General features: G+C 35.2%; 1 protein-coding gene across 2 annotated transcripts in view; it reads left to right on the forward strand.

Annotated features, from left to right (window-relative positions):
* The window catches only part of NF1 (neurofibromin 1), a 246,247-nt gene that overhangs the window by 136,771 nt on the left and 87,530 nt on the right, over positions 1-21,946 (forward strand). For both annotated transcript variants that reach the window (XM_069482258.1, XM_069482259.1), the window contains 5 exons: positions 1,287-1,445; positions 1,985-2,082; positions 3,350-3,496; positions 5,768-5,914; positions 9,122-9,232. In XM_069482258.1, the coding sequence (XP_069338359.1) occupies positions 1,287-1,445; positions 1,985-2,082; positions 3,350-3,496; positions 5,768-5,914; positions 9,122-9,232 (662 nt within the window). The remainder of the gene's footprint in view (positions 1-1,286; positions 1,446-1,984; positions 2,083-3,349; positions 3,497-5,767; positions 5,915-9,121; positions 9,233-21,946) is intronic.

The raw sequence follows: 21,946 nt of genomic DNA on the forward strand, positions 1-21,946 counted from the left end.
AATAATCCTTATTCTTTCCAGAGTTAATCTGGAGTTAGCCATGTGAATTACTGACAAGAAGTATTACTTTATTGAGGCATTGTGAAGAAAAACAGTTATGTGAGATGCTGCATATAAATCCCATTTTTCTCATTTTTCCCCCAAAGTCCTTTGAAATGCAGGTTTATTTATCCCTGGAATCTCAGAATATTGAGAGGAGTACTAAAGCTTTACCGTTGTAGTTGCTGCTGCTTTAAACAGCAGTTAGCCCCACTATGCAAGAATAGTTGTAGAGATTAAAATATTACATAAGTGTTCTTTAAATGTGTGTGTGTAGTTCATATAAAAAATGTAAAGTGCAGAAAAATATAATTTTTATATGTTAACATGACTTAAAACGGAGGGCACTGGGAAGAGATGTGAACTTAGCCAGTTTCATAACACTTTTCCCAATCTAATGCACCTATCTTCAATATAGAATGTTTTATAAAGAGAAGATAAACCCATTTTAAATACTGGTTTCACATTGCTTTTCATGGTGGGCAACCATTTCTTGAATCCTTAAATTTTTTTATTTGACAGAATTATAAAGTGAGGTAGACATAGGGGTTCTCTCTTCTGGTGGGATCCTTTTTTCTTTTAGGTCCCCAAGAATTCCTGTTCCTCCCTGGTTTAAATAATAGGTAGGTCCTTATATTATAAAGCATGCTGGTAAAGAAAAGGAACTGGCAGTAACATTACTTGTAAGTAAGTTTGGTTTTTTTTTTTTCTCTCAGTAGGAATCTAAGAAAAAAATTGTATGTGGCAAGCATTTTTTCAAGAAATTCAATTGTACCTGGTGTACAGCAAAATGTAAATATTTACTGTTAGCTATAGGGTGTTTTGAGCGTTTGCAGTTAAAAACATAGCTTTGTCCTGTAAGAGTTGACCACACTTTGATGTCTATTAATCTTAATAAAATATAATATTTGTGTGACAATTTGGTCTGTTTTGGTTATTCATCAAACTTACAGTATAAACAGTGATGATAAAATGAAGATCTTTTTTCAGGTTTCTTCTACCCACCTCATCCATGAGGGTTTTCTTTCCTCTAAGATACCGTAATTGTGCTTTAATATGATGCAAGACTAGAATTGAGGGTAAACTTCATTTTCTGGTATTTTAGGAGAAGGGAAAAAATAGAAATTTGTCATTCATGAAGATTGATTGATGCAGTTTTTGTGCAAAATTTGACCTTTGAGCTCTTTGTTCCCATTTCTTTATTTTAATTCAAACCTTATGCTCAATTCTAACCTCCTTGTTTTTAGGTGGTTAGCCAGCGTTTCCCTCAGAACAGCATCGGTGCAGTAGGAAGTGCCATGTTCCTCAGATTTATCAATCCCGCCATTGTCTCACCGTATGAAGCAGGGATTTTAGATAAAAAGCCACCACCTAGAATCGAAAGGGGCTTGAAGTTAATGTCAAAGGTGAATTATTTTGTTAATCTAGCTATCTTAAATTCCCCTTTCAACTAAATTTTCAGTTTTTCCTACAGTACTTCTCGAATTTACTTTTGAAATGCCTTATGGTTTTCAATTATGTGCTTTTGTTTTACTGATATTATAAAGGAATTCATTAGATCAGTACCTGATGGGCCTTATTATCATGAGAAAATATTTTAGCAAATGTCTTGTGTTCTGTAGATAGGTTTCTGTGTAATCATTCTGGAAGTTCTGAAACAGAGACTGAAATGTAGACTATAGGATTTTTTATTTAAAAGGACATTTTAAAATTTTAATATGTATTTTATATATGTAAATATATGTATATATCATAATTATATTTACATTTGGAAAGAACAGAAACAACACCTAGAGTAACTTATAGAATGAGAAATGATTGATTGGTTTTAACTACTAGTAGACATTATATCAATGAGAAAATTCATACTTTTAAAGGATATATTAATATATAGACTTCATACAATAAATAATCGGGTTGTTTGTAACCTTATTTTGTTGTCTAGATACTTCAGAGTATTGCCAATCATGTTCTCTTTACAAAAGAAGAGCATATGCGGCCTTTTAATGATTTTGTGAAAAGCAACTTTGATGCAGCACGAAGGTAAGCAGCCTGCCACTTGGTTGATTGCTCTGTTTGAATCAAATGTTTTCAGTTTCACTTAAGTACACGTACCTGGTCTACATTGAAGTTCCTGTGTAGGTTTTTTCCTGTTCCCTTTCTAGGTCAAGACATAGTTTGTCTTACCTTATTTTACTATAAAAGACAGTCATGAAATAAATCCGTATTCTTTAAAATTTGGTTGTCATTTCTATATTGAAAACCAAGAGGGATTTTTGACATATCTAGCAAAATAAAGGATTTAAGGTTGGTACCATATGTAGGCAAGGAAGAAGGAAAAGATTACTTTTGTTAAAAACTAAAACCAAACTGGTATAGATAATTTATACTAGCATATAATCAGAATTTTTTTGATGTAAGAATATTTTTGATAATTCAGTTTGGAAGCTTATCTGAACTAAAAAGTCACTCTTTAAACCAAGTAATACAAACACGTATTTTATTCATGAGTAATTGGACAAATGTTGAGGCTTTGTGATTTTAGAAGACTTTTCTGCTAGATTTCCGAAACTGAGTAGTGAGTTCACTTTATTTCCCTGAGTTATTGGTTTATCTGTAAACTAGTAATAAACTGTGTTTGCCTGAGTTGTTTTTAGAAAAACAAAATGAGATAATCCATGTGAAAGTGCTTTATAAATGTAAGTTAATGTCCAAAATTCTACCTTTCACACAGTATGAATTTAATTGATCTCTTCATCTAAGCTAGCCTTGTACAAGTCTTTCTTCAAGTTTATCATCATCATAGTTCTTACTGACTTCTTTCTGTTAGGGAAGTTAGAGTTTAAAAGGTGTATTGCTGGACTCCAAGCCATCTTGGAGAGAAAATGAATGTCATCATAGGATTTATATTCTAGCAGACTTGACTACCCATAAAAAGTTAAAAGAACCAGATTCTGATCCTGGTTCTGACCTAACAGGCTGTTTAACTTTGGGGAGGTCTTTTATCTTGTGTGGGCCTCCATTTAGTTATCTGTAAAATACTGATTTTTCTCCAAAGTCTCATCCATCTAAATTTTGTTGTTCTCTAACTTTAGGGCCTAATCTGAAGCTGAAGCCAGGTATCAGAATTGGAAAGCCAACTTTCTCCTTGTTCTTCTTGCATTATTTAATGACAAGTCACATTGTGTGAACAAACCCTCCATATTTGTAATCTCAGTTACTTCACAAAGTTACTTCATATAAATTTAATTCAAACATAGGTATGAGTGTATCTGGTGTTGAAAATTCTAATCACTTTGCATTTTTAAAGGTTTTTCCTTGATATAGCGTCTGATTGCCCTACAAGTGATGCCGTAAATCATAGTCTTTCCTTCATTAGTGATGGCAATGTGCTTGCTTTACATCGTCTACTCTGGAACAATCAAGAGAAAATTGGCCAGTATCTTTCCAGCAACAGGTAAGCTTTCCCAATCATGGAGATAGTGAACACTCTCAGTTTAAATTTATTTATAAAATTATTGGTCATGAATAGTGCTTTCCTCTTTACATCCCTTCTCAGAGTGAGAATTACGGTTTGTAAAGAGAAAGGTAGACTCTTTTTTAAAAAAATGGGCAAAAGGTTAAGTCATATGAAATGATCAACAAGCCTACCTAGATGCTGCTGATTTTCTTTTTTTAATGTCAAATTAAGAAATCTCAAATTAGCCCTTTGAATTTTTTGGTTCTCAATCTGTAAAACATAATGTGCGACAAGACACAGAGAAGTTTAAATTTACTAAAAGATCAAATTAGTATCGGCATTTGAACCTGAAGAGCAGCTAAGTCCTAGGAATTTAATAATTAAAACATTGCAAGTGGCCTTAGTCCTATGTCTGAGGAGTTCCTTACAGAGGTAAAATAAGTCCAGATTATTTTCAAATGCCAATAAAAATGGTTTGCTTATTCATGGGAAAGGTAAGAGACCATGAAGCTAAGATTAAGCAATTAAGAAATGAGAGTTTAAAAGAGAGGGCATTTTAATCCTTCACGAATTGTTAATGGTTTGAAGTAGACATAGGCATGACTAATGTATACCCCAACATAGAAAAATGAAGTTGTTTCAGACAGCCAAATAAACTCTGAAACTTTTGAATACAAACATTTTTTTCTCTTATATAATTTATATTTATATTCACAGTTTGATGCTAGAGAGTTTTTTTATTTTTATTTTTAAAAAATTATGCACTTTTCAAACATACAAAAAAAAGTATAGAAAATAGTGTAACAGAGACCCATGTCTACCAACTAGCTTTAACATTATTTATTTTGCTATACTTTAGATCTTTATAACATTTTATTTCTGATGGGTGGGGGATGACTACACACACACACACACACACACACACACTCTCACACTCTTCCTCTTGACAATCCCATTTCCTTTTTTTTTTTTTTGAGACAGAGTCTTCTCTGTCTCCTGGGCTAGAGTGCTGTGGCATCAGCCTAGCTCACAGCAACCTCAAACTCCTGGGTTCAAGCGATCCTCCTGCCTCAGCCTCCCAAGTAGCTGGGACTATAGGTGCACACCACCATGCCTGGCTATTTTTTTCCCATTTTTTGGTTCCCCAGCTATTTTTTTTCTATTTTTAGTAGAGACAGGGTCTCACTTTTGCTCAGGCTGGTCTCGAACTCCTGAGCTCAAGCGATCCGCCCGCCTTGGCCTCCCAGAGTGCTAGGATTACAGGCGTGAGCCACCATGCCGATCCTGACAATCCCATTTCTAAGCTTCTCTCTAGAGATACGTACTTCCTAAAGCTGTTGGTATGCTTCCTGGATGTACATTTATACCCTTCTGCAGTATACGTGTAACTGACAAAATAAGGAAATTATAGGTGTATATAACATAGTTTTGTGTGTATTAAAATTTTACAGCAATGCTATAGTGAATACAGCCTCTTCATGCAACATTCTATTCAAGATTTATCATTTATTTAACTCAGGTTAGTATTTCATTGAAGGACTATATCACAGTTTATTTTTGCATTCCTGAATTAATGGGCATTTACATTTGTTTCCCATTTTTCACTGGTATAAATAGTGATGTAATAAATATCTTCAGGCTGGCCTCTTTGTGTAGTACCTAAATGTATAATTGCTGGGTCTGGTGTACACCTAGCCTCAACTTTACTGGATATGGCCAAATAGCTTTACAAAGTGTACATACCAATTTACACTTTTACCAGCATTGTGTGAGAATACAATTTATATACATCCTCACCAAAGTTGATATTATCAGACTTCATAATTTTTGCCAATCTGATGTTGTGAAGTAGTATCTTGTTATTCTTACATAGTTTTAGTTGTTACTGAAAATTCACGTTTCCCCCGGTTATGCAAAGATGTGTTATCGGGGCAATATGTTGGATTCATGAATACTGGTTTCTCAAGATGGATTCTTTTCATCCTGAGAAAAAGTGGATCAGAATGTTATTTTTACTTACTGATTGACCAACTGTTTAGTGAAATGGATTATGAATTCTAGAAAAAACTGAATTTTTATGTAAATTTTATACTTTGGGGAGATGTTTCAGTGTATACTTATGATCCCTGAGGTCTTTTTGGTGCTGTTTGCAAATCAGCAGGGACCGCCAGCTGGCAGTAAAAAGAAAAACAAGCAGTGACAATCTAAAGAAATGTGTACTGCTAAATGTGAACTGCTACTTTTTTCTAAGTAGTTTGCTGTGTGTAGGGATCATAAAGCTGTTGGAAGACGACCTTTTGATAAGATGGCAACACTTCTTGCATACCTCGGTCCTCCGGAGCACAAACCTGTGGCAGATACACACTGGTCCAGCCTTAATCTTACCAGTTCGAAGTTTGAGGAATTTATGACGAGGTAAATATAACCTTGAAATTATGATTACTTTCTTTTTGTTTGAAAAGCAAAGTTTACCACCAGGCCACTTGTTAGATATGATAGTTGTATCTAATAATCACATTGCCATGTTTTTGGATCCAACTTTCCTCTTACCCAAGCCATTGTTGAAATATATACATATTCATATGTATATATTTCAGTAATATTTGTATATATATTTTTGAGACAGGTTCTTGCACTGTCACCCAGGCTGAAGTGCATTGGCACAGTCATAACTCACTGTAACCTCAAACTCCTGGACTGAAATGATCCTCCTCTCTCAGCCTCCTTAGTAGCTGGAACTATAGGCACGTGCCACCGCACCCAGAAGTCTCTTGGTTTTAGGTGTAGGAGTTTTTCTATTACATTGTGACATTTTTCAGAACTCTCCTAAAAGTTAATGCTTTTAAATTCTCTTAGATTAAGGCTCAGCAAATATAGTATACTTTAATATTGCTATAAAATTTCTATGGACATTTGTTTTAAATCTCATTTACCGGGATTTAGTTTGTGAAGTAAAAGATCCTCATTGTTAGACACTTAGCGCTATAATGTTACAGTGAAGGTAGTTTGCTGAATTCTTCAGTCTTTAAAGTACCTTTGACAGTACTGTACAGTTACTAAGTGCTCCATCGTGGCTGTGGGGTAAAATGTTTTGTTCATAGTGTGTGCCAGAGGCAGAAAGGAAAAAAAACCAGAATCTGATGTTCAGAAGTTCATTTACATTAAAGATTTACATATAATATGCCTTGAATTGTAAGTACCTATTATTAATCATATTATATATAGGCCATAGTTTTGTACATATAACTCCAATTCATTGATATTGGTAAAAGAATATATGAATATATAAAAGAATGTATGAATATGAGAATATATAAATATGTAATGTCCTTTCAGTTTAATTTTTGTTTTTAGCTCTCTTAGATTTTTCTCAGTATAACAAATATTTATTCCTACTTAATTAAGGGAATATATTCTATACAAAATTTTTATATTACCTAATTGAAAATTACACAGTACAAAAATATAAAAACTTTTTCATTCATTGCTGAACATCCAAACCATTTTTCTAAGAACATCTTTTTATTATTCCTTTCTTTCTAAGATCCTACCATCCGTTACAAAGCAGTCATCTGTGCTTTTGAAGATTAAATGATTTAATATGTGTAATATACTTAGTGTCTGGTCCATGTAAAGTGTAATGTTAGATGTTATTTTTGTTCTCTTCTAAATTTCCATTGATGCTCTTTGAGACCCTTCTCTTTTTTAAAAAATGAAAGTAGCTTTGTAATTTTCTCAATTATTAAAAAAACAATTATTAAATTACTCAAAATATAGAAATTTAAAGAAGAAAGTAAAAAAAATTCTTTTATCCCACCTATTAGAAAAAATTCGATTTAACATTTGGTGAATAGCTTCCCAGTTATTTATCTATGCACATGTATCTCTGTTTCTCCTATCAAATGCTTTCTAGGTTATTTCCATTAATATTAAACAAATGCTGATCTGGTACCAGCAACATGGTGGACTGAGCTAATACAGTCTCTTCCCCAAGATACAAGGCACATAGAAATAGTATGTAAAAGAAAAAATGTATATTAAAAAAAAAATTTAAAAATATATACCTGGAAGACATTTTCTGAGCAAATTACCAAGCTTACAGTTAGTACAGATAGATAAAGAAATGGAAAATATGAAAGAGGTTAAGAGATGCGGAAGATAAATGAGAAGGGCAGACATATGTCTAGTAAATATTCCAGAAATCAGGCTTAGTAAGAATGGGGAAGAGGTGATATTTGAAGGGAGAATGGACGAGAATTTTTGAGGGTTGCTGAATGACATGACTCTTCAGATTAAAGAAGCACACCGGGCCGGGCGTGGTGGCTCACGCCTGTAATCCTAGCACTCTGGGAGGCCGAGGCGGGTGGATCGCTCAAGGTCAGGAGTTCGAGACCAGCCTGAGCAAGAGCGAGACCCCGTCTCTACTAAAAATAGAAAGAAATTATATGGACAACTAAAAATCTATATAGAAAAAATTAGCCGGGCATAGTGGCGCATGCCTGTAGTCCCAGCTACTCGGGAGGCTGAGGCAGTAGGATCACTTAAGCCCAGGAGTCTGAGGTTGCTGTGAGCTAAGCTGACGCCACGGCACTCACTCTAGCCTGGGCAACAAAGTGAGACTCTGTTTCAAAAAAAAAAAAATAATAATAATAATAATAATAAAGAAGCACACCGAGTCTTAAACAGAATTTGTAAAAATTAAACCATGGTTTTTCAGAAATATATTTCAGTACATATGGGAACTTAATATATGATAAAAATGGTATTGAAAATCAGGGAAATTAGGCCGGGCACGGTGGCTCACGCCTGTAATCCTAGCACTCTGGGAGGCCGAGGCGGGTGGATTGCTCAAGGTCAGGAGTTCGAGACCAGCCTGAGCGAGACCCCGTCTCTACTAAAAATAGAAAGACATTATATGGGCAACTAAAAATCTATATAGAAAAAATTAGCCGGGCATAGTGGCGCATGCCTGTAGTCCCAGCTACTCGGGAGGCTGAGGCAGTAGGATCGCTTAAGCCGAGGAGTCTGAGGTTGCTGTGAGCTAAGCTGACGCCACGGCACTCACTCTAGCCTGGGCAACAAAGTGAGACTCTGTCTCAACAAAAAAAAAAAAAAAAGAAAAAAAAAAAAGAAAATCAGGGAAATTAGATTGGACTTTCAACAAATGGTGTTGATACAACTGAGTAGCCATCTGGAGAAAGATTTTCACACCATTTATGAGGATAAACTCCCATGAATCAAAGAAGAAAAATGGGTGAAGGAAGGCCTTATCCAATTCAAAATCCATAAACCAGAAAGGAAACGGTTGATAAACTGAATTCATAAAAAACAAATGATAACTCAAAAACTTCTCTCTGGGGAACAAACATCATGGGTAAAGACAATTCTATGATTTATATCCCTGTCCAGTAGTTTTCTTAGGATGGTCCTAAAAGTGCTCTTGTGATTCAAAGAATAACACCTTGAAACTTTTGGTGCATGTTGCTGAATTACCTTTCAGAAAGCCTGTTGCTTTTTAAAGAGTTTGTCATTTTTATATTTTATCATTGATCCAGTTGTAGATTTTTGGAAATAGTGGACAATATAAAGCCTCTGAGTTAATCTGTTCTTTTTTTCTTTTAGGCATCAGGTGCATGAAAAAGAAGAGTTCAAGGCTTTGAAAACACTAAGTATTTTCTACCAAGCTGGGACTTCCAAAGCTGGGAATCCTATTTTTTATTATGTTGCACGGAGGTAAATACCATGTTTTAGTGTTTCTTAACAGAATTTTAAAAAATGATAACAAATGTAGAAAGACAGAAAATTTGATTTTTCTTATTTGACTTACCAGGAATTGAGTTTACCTGGGAGTGTATAGCTGGGTAAACAGCCATCATGTCATAAAATAATGCTCAGTATATTAGAAATTGCTTTTCAGACTACCCATTTCATGTTAGCTTTCCTACATCAAATTTTAAAATACTATGTACAATGGATTAATTATTAAGAGTAAAAAACCCCAAAGAACCTTTTGTCTTTAGGTATATTCTGATTAAATAGTATCTACCACATTATAATCAGGGACTTTTTTAAAAAACAAAACTTAAAAAAGCCTATTCTGAGAACTTTTAGTAATATGCTATATAAGACAGTATTAGGCTGATTTAGAAAATAATTCAGAGGAGCTATGGGAAATCTCTATAAAATTGGCACAGGAGACATCCTGGAAAATTGTATTTGTTCTTGCTATCCTCAGTCAAGGCTAGTGCCTAGAAAGCCTTTCTGGAAATGCTGTGAGCTCCTCCTTTATAGTAGATATGATGCTTGCTTTACTTTCGCTACCATTGTCTTTTCTTTCTTTCCTCATTTTGCCTTCCTTTTGAAAACTCATCTGTGACATTATTTAGTCAATTTTACTCTCTCCATTTAGCATGACATAAATTCATGATAATGGAACCTTAAAGATAACACAATATAATAGAGAGACCACTGACTTTGGAATCTCAAGGACTATATTCTCCTATTCATCAGCTGTAGGATTTAGTATGAGTTTCCTGAATTTAACAGAAATTGTGGAATTATGTTAATAGACTTAATGGTCATGGGCAGCAAATACTTGGCAGTGTGTAGGAAACAAATTGAGGTTGAGAAATAGTGAGGAGAGGGGTGAAGAAAGACAGGTGGAAGATGGGAAACTTGTTTAATCAGAAAGTTCAGGCAGCCTTAAGGCCAAAAAGTCCCGAGAACTTATTCTCTAGATGAAGAAATCTAGAGAATAAGAAAAATTGTATTTCTCTTTGTCCCTCCTCTTTCACAACTCTTGAGTAACATTTCCTGACTTTTCCCATGAAAGTCCTCTCTCCAACTCTCAATTTCGGTTGCCATTTCTAAATTGCCTAAGATAATTCTAATTTTCTTTTGCACTTGGGATGCACCATACTTGTATTCCAACCCCAACCTTTAATACAACCAGGAGACTTTGACTTTACTTATTTTGTCTAATTAAAAACCAAACTTTGATGAGGGAGATAGATAGATAGATGTGTGCCCCCTTCCCTGCTCTCCTTTGAATTCTTGTTAGTTTAAAAGTAGCAAAGATTACTGGAAAACATCAAAGCTGGGCTTTTTCTACAGGATCAGAAACTGTTAAATTTGTATGCCTTCTCTGTGGTAATCTAGAAAAGGCTAAAGGAAAGCAGGGATGGGTCTGATGCAGACCCCTCAGTGGGATTAAACCAGTGGGGTTTCTACAAAACCTGTCAAATATGGTGGCTTGAAAGTACCAAGACTTCTCAGCTCTGCTGCTTATTAGCTGCATAATCTTAAGACAAGTTAGTTTGTTTTTCTGATTCTCTTTCTTCATATGTTAAAAAGGAAGGAATGCACTTGTAAAAACTGTCTACCTCTCCTGTAAAGTGTTTTGTGACCGATAAAGTAGTTGTATACAGAATAAGTTTAAGGCTTTCTATCTTTTTTTTTTTTAATATGATCCTGTCAATTTCAGATTTTCAATCCTTTTAGTTTCTTATTTAGACCTACTAGAGCTCCTCCTGGCCTTCATTTTCACCTGATGTGAAGCCTTAGCTTTGGGACAGATGAACATACAGTAGATCAGAACAGAAAAAAGCCCAATTATTCCATCATACAAATCCAGAAGTTGATGAAGGCCTTGAATCTATACAGCCAGCTTTATCAAAGAGCACTTGGGTTTGACTTTTCTTTTGGTGTACCTGTGTTTCCGTGGCTTAGATTACCATGTATTAGGTAAAGGTGTTTGAATTATAGATTTCAATCTCCTTATAGATAGTCCACAGACATTTCAAGCTTGAAATGTCCAAAACTAATTTCAGTGTATATTGAGATCAGCCTCTTCATACTGTATTCTCAACAGTATCACCATCCCGTCCTGTTCCCCATCTAGAAACCCTAATCATTTTAAATTCCTTCCTCTTTCTCTTTATCGTCCTCATTGTCAGTCACCAAATCTTGATTTTATCTATGAGATCCTGACAAATCAATTAAGTTGTTTTAGTTAGGCCTTTATTATTGCAAAGAATTCATTCTTCTTTTCTAAAGAAGATAGTTCTTTAGGAAAAGCATAAATTAGAGCAGAGCCTGCCCAGATGTAGACAGAACTAGGTGGCTGTTGGTTCTGGAGCCAGCTTATGCTCTTTGACTCTCGCATGGCTTTGTGTTCAACTCTTCCTCATGATTTTCCTCTTTCTGTATCCTTTCAGCTTAAGCCCCAGCTGTGATAGTAACCCCTTTATTACTTCAGTATTGCACGTTTGAAATTCCAGAAAGAAAATGTGGTTCAGTATAAAAAGTATCTCTGTTTAGCAAAACCTTTAATGCTAGGTGCTGGCCAACCAGTAAATTTCTGGCTGCCTCTAAGTCAAGTTCCTGGCCCAGCAGTCATGTGATTCAAAATGTGACCATAGAGTGCTGTTCCCTTGTCAGGAATTTTCCTTAGGTATATATGTTTTAATTTTTGTGTTTTTTTAAAAAATTAGACCTTAGCGGTCTAATATTAGGTACCTTGGAAATATCTTTTGAAACGATTTTTTTCCCTACCATATTGCTGGAGCTCTCATTATCTCTTAACCTATACTAATGCAACATTATTCTCCTCCTCCCTCATCCCCAGATGGCTACTTCTAGGTCATTCTGACATTACTTCTGGAGGCATTTTCCAGTACACATCTACGTAGCCTTTCCCATTGACTCCCCATGTAAAGTTCAAGTTCTGTAGTCAGGCACATGCAAGGTGCTCCATACTTTAGGCTTAATTTTCTTTTCTAAACTTTTCTTGCTATTCTCTTACATGTGCTTATGCTCTTCCCCTGTAGTAGTTAAAGTAGCATAAATACAAGGACGATTGTTGTAGCATTGCTTGTAGTGGCAAAAAAGGGAAAATGATATGTGTATTTCAAAGGGGGAATTGGTGAATAAATGATGATACATCTATATTATGGAATAATGCAATGTGTTAAATTTATTTTACTTGTTATAAGTGGCAGAAATGCAATTCAAATTTGTGTGAACCAAAAAGGAATTTGACACATGCACCTAAGAAAATCAAGATGTACTAGATTCTTATATGACTAGATGCAGAGCTTTGAACAATATCATCTGGAGAACATCTGTCTTCTCTGGCTTTTGACTGTACGTTCTTTATGTTGGTTTTTTTCCCAGGCAGCTCTTCCCAAGCAGTGGCTCGCAGTACTTTTTCTCCCAGCTTAACAACCTCAGTGGAAAAACACCTCTTTCCTAGTAGTTTCAGCAAAAGTGGTTGATCTTATTGGCCTGGCATGAGCCACACGTTAGTTCCTGATGCAGTCACTATGGCAAGGGGGATAGAATTTCTTGGTTTTCTAGGCTTGGATCATGTGCCCGTTCTTGGAGCTCAGTGGTGAAGAAGCAAGCCCTAGCTGAATTGCATGAACTGAAAGGAGGGCATGTGGGCAGCGTTTCTCAAAGGAAAATTAGATTGATGATGCCAGAATGAGGAAAAATAGATACTGGAGAGGCAGGAGTAACAGAGGTCCTATACATACAGCTTTAAGGAGACCCAGAAGGGTGACTCTGTCACTTACCTTACAAGATGCAGAGTAATATGTTTGTGTATGTGTGCACATGCACATAAATGTGTATAGACTGAGAAATATGTAAAACTATACACGAGGAGGTAGAGGATCAATTATAGTATTTCTGTTATATATCTCTGTTATTGTTTGATTTGTTGTCAGGAGCATATATTATTTTTGTAAGAATAATTAAAAATGGGCCAGGTGCCGTGGCTCTTGCCTGTTATCCTACCATTTTGGGAAGCTGAGGCGGGAGGATTGCTTGAGGCCAGGAGCAAGAGTGAGACCCTGTCCGTATAAAAAATAGAAAAATTAGCCAGGTGTCACGGCGTGGGCCTGTAGTCCCAGCTACTCGGGAGGCTGAGGCAGGAGAATCGTTTGAACCCAGGAATTTGAGTTGCAGTGAGCTGCGATGATGCCACTGCACTCCAGCCCAGGCAATAGAGTGAGACCCTGTCTCAAAAAAAAAAAAAAAAAAAAGAATAATTAAAAATATAAAATCCAAAGTTACAATGAAGAGTTTTTATCTTTGGAATATTGTAATACTTGGCAATCGCTTTTTGGGTGGTAGTAGCAAATAATGATAATAGCTAACATTTACTGAGTACTTATACTGCATCAGGCAAACTGTGCATGTTATATAATTTCTCACTTAATCTTGTGGTAGCTTTCTGAGGTATTATTATTAACAGTAATTGATGTGTATATAAACTGAAACCCAAACCTATCTGTCAGAATGATGTGGGGAATTAAAACAAACAAATATGTCCCCAGCCCCCACCCTTGGCTGCCAAATGAAAATCTCATTTCGGGACCTAATTTATATACTTAACAGGAACCCAAAATGATGCATTTGTACTCAGTTTATTACTGATATTTGTTTGGGAATTCCACTAGGTCATGTATTTAACCCACGTAGCACAACTAGTAAGAATGAGAATTGGGTTTCAAACCTAAGCCAAAGCTCTACAACTGCACTATTAATAACAAAGTTATTATTACTGTATATATGTGAAGTAAATCAACCTGTGTAGACCAATGTGAAAATCTAACCAACAGTTATGAGATTATATTACTATGAGGAAAATGAGTTCTGAATTCCTGGCATCTGATTTACGAATGATCTTTTAAAACAAGAGAAGGGTTTCCTCAATATGAGATAATCTTGTCATTGGAGCAACAGTATTAATGCATTACAAAGGTTAGCAAAATTGACTTTTTTTTTTATTGGAATGGCATATTACTATTACACATTTGTTAAATGTTAGTACAGGTGGGTGTGTTGTTTTGTAGCGTACTATATAGTTTGTCCTTATTAGATTAGCACTTTTTTGTCTATTTAATAATAAATAACTTTTTTTTTTTTAGGCTCCCCTGCCCCGGCTGGGCAATGAGCGCAGCCCAGTTGGGTCCCGGGAAGGGGGCTAAAAAAATAAAATAATACAAAACAACTTCCCTCAGACCACCCTTTATCTTTTAGCCCCCATCCCTGATCCCTCATTTCTCTCTCTTTCACACATGCACACACACATCCTTTGGTTAAATGCCACCTATGTAATTTCTTCTCTTACACCTTTAATGTAAACATCTGAGTTTCAGTTCAGTTTTCCAAACATTTAAAAGGCAAACATGGTATTTTGCTTGTTTTAACATTTAATAGAATAGTGTATACTTTTTTTATAAGGAAGGAGGAAACCATCATATTAAGATAATAAACTTACACAATTAAAATTTGCAAACAACCAAATCAAGTTAGGATAATGATAATTTCTTAAGTAGTAAGTTGAAATAAATTTTATTTTCCTAGGGTGCTTGTCATTCAGGTAATACGGACTGAGATAAGAATGCAGACAGTTCAAGTTCATTTTGGCCTGAATGCACACAAAACAGCAACAATTACGTAGAAAAGAAAGGGAATATTGTCCATTAGACTAAGTATGGTGCTACCATTTGTCACAGTGTTCATGTTCATAGTTGTGACTATGTTTGGGGTCGCTGATGTATTCAGAGTTGTCTTGGTATTCACGGTCAGATTGGAATTCGTAGTCATCTTGGGATTTCGGGTCGTTTTAAGATTGGGGCTACTCCCAGGATTCAGCCTGGTTCCGAGACTGAGGGTCGTCCCAGGATTCTGCCTGGTCCTAGAATGCAGGCTTGTCCCAGGTTTGGAGGTTGCCATAGAATTTGCAGTTGCTGATGATGTAGCTGTTCCCAGAATGTTGTCAGCAAACATGAGGATCAGGCTAATCACTAATAGCTTGAACATCATTCTCCTCTGTTTCAAAATATATAAATTTAATCTAACACTTGGATCACAAAAAGCCAAGCATATATCCTTAATTGTGTTCATCAGTACTTTCATGTTATACAAATTTTTGCTTTTTCATTGTTTATTAGTGAATAAATAAAAAACTTCCTTTTCTTTGTTCTCAGCATCTGCTGACATAAGACCTGTTTTCTATCTCAGGGCACCAACTGAAGGCAAAAACAATCCAAAGACTAAAAAAGAGCTTAATTGTGTTTTTCTATTTTTTATAAAAGGAAAAAAGTAAAACACTAGATATCCAATACAATAAATTTGGGGGCTTAAGATCAATATAGATTAGGAGAGGGGCAAAGGATGGGAGGCAGTTTGGGCAAGTAGAGTAACAAAAGAAGTAATGAAATAAATATTGGCATTTTCTTGAAATTTCTCATAGCCTTTATTCCAATAATTTAAGGTTTAAGTTTAGGTCACAAATTAGGATATTACTTCAAAATATTTACTCCAAAAACTAAAAGAGGTTGAACCAGAGGATTTCCCCAGTGCTGGGATAAGGTTTCCTTCATTTTTTAAAACAAGCTAGTCCTTAAACAAGTTCATAGTTTTTAAGAAAGAAGGAAATTTAGAATTGACCAAAATCATTTTACAAATGGGCTTAGACAAGGGACATAACTTGCCTGAGGATGTGTATCTAAAAATGACCAAAACTAAAACTTGAGTCTATCTTAGTTGAATGTTCTTTAGATGTAGACAGTAAAGACATAGTATATATACATATACCAGAATTTTAATAGTAACCCATTTTTAAAGTAAAGGCTAATTTTTTTTTATTCTGCGTTAAAATCTAATGGCATATCACATTTGAGATAATGCAACTAGTCCATGCTGGGTGTGGCTAAATATTATTTTTTTTAAAACTTAAAAACTCAGACTTAAATTGTAGAAATCTAGTACATATATTGAAAAGTTACATTGGCTTTAATATGTAATTGAGAATATTTCAAATTAATATTACCTTTTGCTATTTTTCTGTGAAGATTAAGAATTCAGGCTTTCTCCAGCGTCCTATGGGGAATCTGATTCCTCATTCATTGCATGCTATTTAAATACAATTAGGTCATGTGCTCTAAACTTGACCTGCTATTTGTTCCTTGGACAAACTGGATACTCCAGTATCCAACTGAGTGTTTTCCAAACAACTGGTATAAACAGATGGACTTTGGCAGAGATTAAGGAATTCAAATAAAGTCTTTGTAAGATCTACTTGCTTATTTAAAGAATCTGGTGAATACCACTTTGTTATTCCTTTATCCACATATACGTTAGTGAATTTCTTCACTGGATTGACTTTAACTAGATGAATATACTATTTTGATTGCTGTGATTATCATGATTTAAAATCAAGTGAGTATCTTAAAGATAGGTGTCTATTTTTTTTCTTAGAGCATCTCTGTATGGGTTTATAGGGTAGTTTCTAGCCATGATTATTCTGAAGTTTTAAAAATAACTCAAGAATAGCACATTCCAGGAATTTAATTTTTTGGTAAATAATTAAAAGTTTTAGAAAAGAAGTTAAACTTTATTAAAATGAAACTTAATAAGAAAAGGATTGTATATGAAAGTGGTACTTTCATACTGAGTTTGCAAAGTTTCATGTTTGTTTTTTTTTACTGTGTTAAACCACCCACCTTGAAGCACATTAGTAAATTTTTTAAAGGAATTTTATCTTTTGGTCAGTCCTTTCTCTTGATAACTAGCATACAGGGAAGTTGGTTGTATTGTGCTAACATTTGCATCACATCGGCCAGTACTCTTTAAAAATTGCAGAGCTGGGAACAGTAGTGTTGTCATATAAGGAAATTGCTACATAATGGTAGAAGTACAAGTCAATACATGTTCCTCACTTGTTTTACTGTACTATGAAGTTTTCTTCCTCCTCAATGAATAGAGCAAATGCTTGCTAAATCTTATTTATATGGTACATACAATAACCTCACTTACCTGGAGGTAAGTGTGGTCAGATCTAAGAAGTAAACTAACAAAGCCTCTTGGCAACCAGAGTAAATATTATAAATCAGAGTACTAAGATAATTTACAGTTTGGTACTGTCTTCTCTCTACTTGATGATTCTGTGGATTTCCTGTTGGGGTGTATATAGTTAATAATGGTAATATTTTGGACTTCAGTAGACTATCAGTGAGTTTTTCTATTTTTCCTTTTTTTCATTTATTTTTTTATTTGTATATATTCATGGGGTACAAGTGCAGTTTTGCTACATTAATGTATTACACTGTGGTGAAGTCAGGGCGTTCAGTGCCTACATCACTGAAGCAACACACATTGTACCCACCAAGCAACCTTGTATTATCCACTTTCCTCCCCTTCACTGCCCCCTAGTCTCCATTATCCATCATTCCACACTCTGCTTCCATGTGTATTCCATTTTTCTAATCCCGACCTTTCAAATACTAGACTAATACAGCTCTCTATTGATGCTTCAAACACCTCAATCTCAACTTATTTAAAGTTCAGAATTCAACATTTCCCCTTCCTATTCTTGTATCCAGATATATTCTTTTCATAATCTGTTCGTTAATTGCATCCTCACCTACCCAAGTAACTCTCCAACCTTGGACTTCTGATTATCTTCTCTTATTAATCTTAAGCTCCTTGGGCCTCTTGATTATGATTAAGTGAAATTTAAAATTCTGAACTTTCCAGCACTCAAATGTTCCCAAACAAAAATTTGCCATTATCCAGGCCTTCAAATACCTCCCACGTTTGTATCTTGTGCAGCCTCCCCCATCTGCCCAAAGCGCAGTGGTTCCCCCTTTATCCTAGGTATTGGCTTCCTGCAGTTTCAGTTACCCATAGTTAATTGCAGTCTGAAAATATTAAATGGAAAATTCCAGAAATAAACAATAAGTTGGACGTACATCAGAAGGCCAGTAGTAGCCCAATGCTACATCACAAATGCTCTGTTATTCACCTCACTTCATTTCATCACATAGGCATTGTACCATATCATTATCACAAGAAGGGTGAGTACAGTACAATATTTTGAGAGAGAGAGAGAAACCACATTCATATAACTTTTATTGTAATATATTATTACAATTGTTCTGTTTTATTATTAGTTATTAATCTCTTACTGTGCCTAATTTATAAATTAAACTTTATCATAAGTGTGCATGTGTAGGAAAAAACATAGTGTGTTTAGAGTTTGACGCCATCCATAGTTTCAGCCATCCACTGGGAGTCTTAGAGTGTATCCCCTGTGGTCAAGGGGAGACTACTATGCTTTGTTTCCTCTGTTCTTTCTCACGGTTTTGCTCTGATGTCAGAACCTTTTATGTGAACCGTCCCTAATTCTATACCTCAGAGTCAGTCATTTTAGGACTTTATACTTATCAGAATCTGTTTTTAACTATAGATGTATCCTAAATCTTTCTTTTCCCATATTCTGGCTTTCTTGTGGTCAGATACCACCTCTTATTCTTCGTATTTCTTCTACCCTCTAAGCATACCTTCTACCTTCTAGGATAGTGTCCTATTCTAGTGCTTATAAAGAATAGGACACAATAAACATTGGAATTCATTGAAATACCGCCTGTTTCTCCATGCCTGAGGACTGATATCATTAATGATGTCTAAAATAATAAGAGACACTTCGTCATTTGCAGTTTTCCTTGCATGATTAGGATAAATTTACAAAGCACAAACCTGAGTTTGTCTCATCTCTACTTTCTGGCTGCTATTTTGAGAGGATTTCTTCAGTTGTACAATGTGGATCATAATGTGCATTCATCCCTTATCTGTAATCTGAAATCCAAAGTCCTCTGTTAACCTTAAGTTTTGTCAAAGTTTGACACCAGAATTTATTTGGTAGAAACACCTGACCTGCACTGGTGTGAGGTTTTTTTGCTATCTTTATTATATTTCTTCATTTGTCCCACTTAGTGTGTATATTAATGTTTCATTGCAGAAATATTAGTGAGATTGATTTTGGGGTACTGTCCCAGTTTTCACTGGGGTGTTATATAATACATAGTAAGGCTAATGTACAGTCTTAGCATCTTGTAGTTAGATGATACCATGTAACTTAGTTCTGGCCAGTAAAATGTAGGTTCCAAAGATGCACAGCTGACCCTTGAACAGCGTGGGGGTATGGAGCACCAACCCCCACACTGTGCAATTGAAAATCCATGTATAATTTTCAACTCTCTCAAAACTTAACTACTACTAATAATAGCCTACTATTAACCAGAAACCTTACCAATAACATAAGCTGTGAATGAACACATTTTGTATGCTATATGTATTATATACTATATTCTTATGATAGAGTAAGCTAGAGATAAGAAAATGTTATTGAGAAAATCATAATGAAGAGAAAATGTATTTACTATGCATTAAGTGGTCGTGGACCATCATAAGTTCTTTATCTTTGTTGCCTTCACATTAGTAGGCTGAGGAGGAAGAGGAAGGGTTGGTCTTGCTGTCTCAGGATTGGCAGAGGCAGAAGAAAATCCATGTATAAGTGGACTTGCACAGTTCAAACCCATGTTGTTCAAAGGTCAGCTGTTTATCCCTTCCAGGCCTGGTGTCTACCTTCTCATTAAGTCCTCCATTCTTGCATGCTTCTGTCAATGCCTAATAGAAACAGAAGGTTGAGTGGAGGGGTTTCCAAGACCATAGAAGACGGTAGAACCTTTAGATGACATGGTATCAGTGAGAAATAAACTTTTGTTGTTTTAGCCAGTGATATTTTGGGGTTGCTTGTGCCAGAAGTTAGGTTGTGCTAATATAACTACGTGTTGGATACTTTCCCTTTGCCTCTTCATATCCACTCTATACTCCACCCTGCGGTATACCCTGAGAGGCTGGCCTATGTAGAGAATATCATTGGGCTCCTCTCCTCTCTGACTTTCAGCTGGCCCATGGGGAGTATAAGCAGGAGATTGGAGGGAAGAGAGAGAGTAAGGTTGGGGTATGTATTCTCTTGGCTCCCATACTACAGGGTCTCTGTGGGCTGGCTGCATCCTTCCTCCATGTAGGTTATGGTTTTTCTTGGGCAACCCTCTCCACACAACCTTATGTGTCTGCTTTCTGCTAACTGCTCCTTCCCCCCACTGCTTCGGGTATAATATCTCACTATTTCTTGTAGTTTCTTTAAACCCTGCCTTCTCCTTTATACATAATCTCTAACATCCCAATTTGAATGTGCCTCCTCTTTCCTGCTGGATCCCTAACTGTTGCAGACAGTATGTGCACTGTATCATCTTTCTAAAATCTGAGCAGTTCTATATTCAGAAATACATCTTGCCCCCAAGATTTCAAATAAGGGATTGTAGATCTATACCAAGTTAATAGGTTTATTGTGAGTATTAATTGTAATATTTCTGTGGCATTTATTAGAATGCCCACACATGGTAAGCAGGTATCTGCTATTGGTTTAAGAATACTTGCAATTCTGTGTCCCCCATAACAATAAGGTGATATAAAATAATAAAAAAAAGAATAATAACTGTGTTGTTCATTGTTAATTTTTATCTGATAAATCTAAATTTTTCATATTTAGAGCTGAAGTTTTTAGACTAGCTATCAATTATAAAAACAGTATCTTTCTTTATATACTTATATTACCTTGAATTGACCTACTATTTTTGAGATGTTTCCACAACTTTGTCTGCCTTCATATATTGATTCTTCCAAAATTCTTTTAAAAATGAAAAAAAGTAATTTAACTTATTAAAATCAACCTGAATGATCATCAATTTAATATATAGCAGTTTATTGAGAATTTCAAGTTAAAGTTTTAATATCTTACTCTAGAAACAATTAGGTCCAGTTTTCCCTTCTGTAACTTTTCTCTTTAGTCTCATGAAAAGAATACTGGACCTTTTCTAGAGTGGCAATTGCACGTATACCCTCTTGGCAATGGTAGCATTTTTTATTTTTTAGAAAATCCTAGTAAGTCTTACACCATGTCTGTGCTCATTGTACCTATGCCTCGTGTCCCTTTTAAATAGAAGTTTTAAAATTTTGAAATGAATTTATGTATGTTTGCTTATTTCTGAAGGCAGTTCAGGTTTTCAGGATTAAAATTTTTATAATGCTACTAGTAGGTTTTTACCTATATTTAAAAGTATTATAAAACATTTTAGTACTATATAGCACGGAAAAGTGGCTTTTCAGTGTGGACAGTTACTTTTCAAGAAACTGTCTGGAAGCTTCCTGAGACAGCTAATATGCAAATATGCAAAAAGACAGCTGTTGTTATGGTAGACTTAATTGAGAGTACCTTTAGAATTCCACATACGCATGATTCTCTTCTACAATAAAATATCAGCCTCTTCATTTTAGAAATCTAACACAGAAAAAAGAGCACATCTCTCCTTAGTTGTAAAATACATGTTCTGGGGGCAAATGCCCATCTTTGATCAGGTTTGTACTGTAAATCTGTTATCTAATTTTGGCTTGTCGTAATTTATTCCTATTTTTCATAACCAATGAAAAAATGATTTAAATTTAAAAAGATACTCTCCTCCTTTCTGTTTCCTCTCTTGGATAATAGTATCCCATCTCCCTTGAGATTTTAATAGAAGCCTTAGCATC

This window comes from Eulemur rufifrons, chromosome 9 (assembly GCF_041146395.1).
Source record: "Eulemur rufifrons isolate Redbay chromosome 9, OSU_ERuf_1, whole genome shotgun sequence".
NCBI lineage: Eukaryota > Metazoa > Chordata > Mammalia > Primates > Lemuridae > Eulemur > Eulemur rufifrons.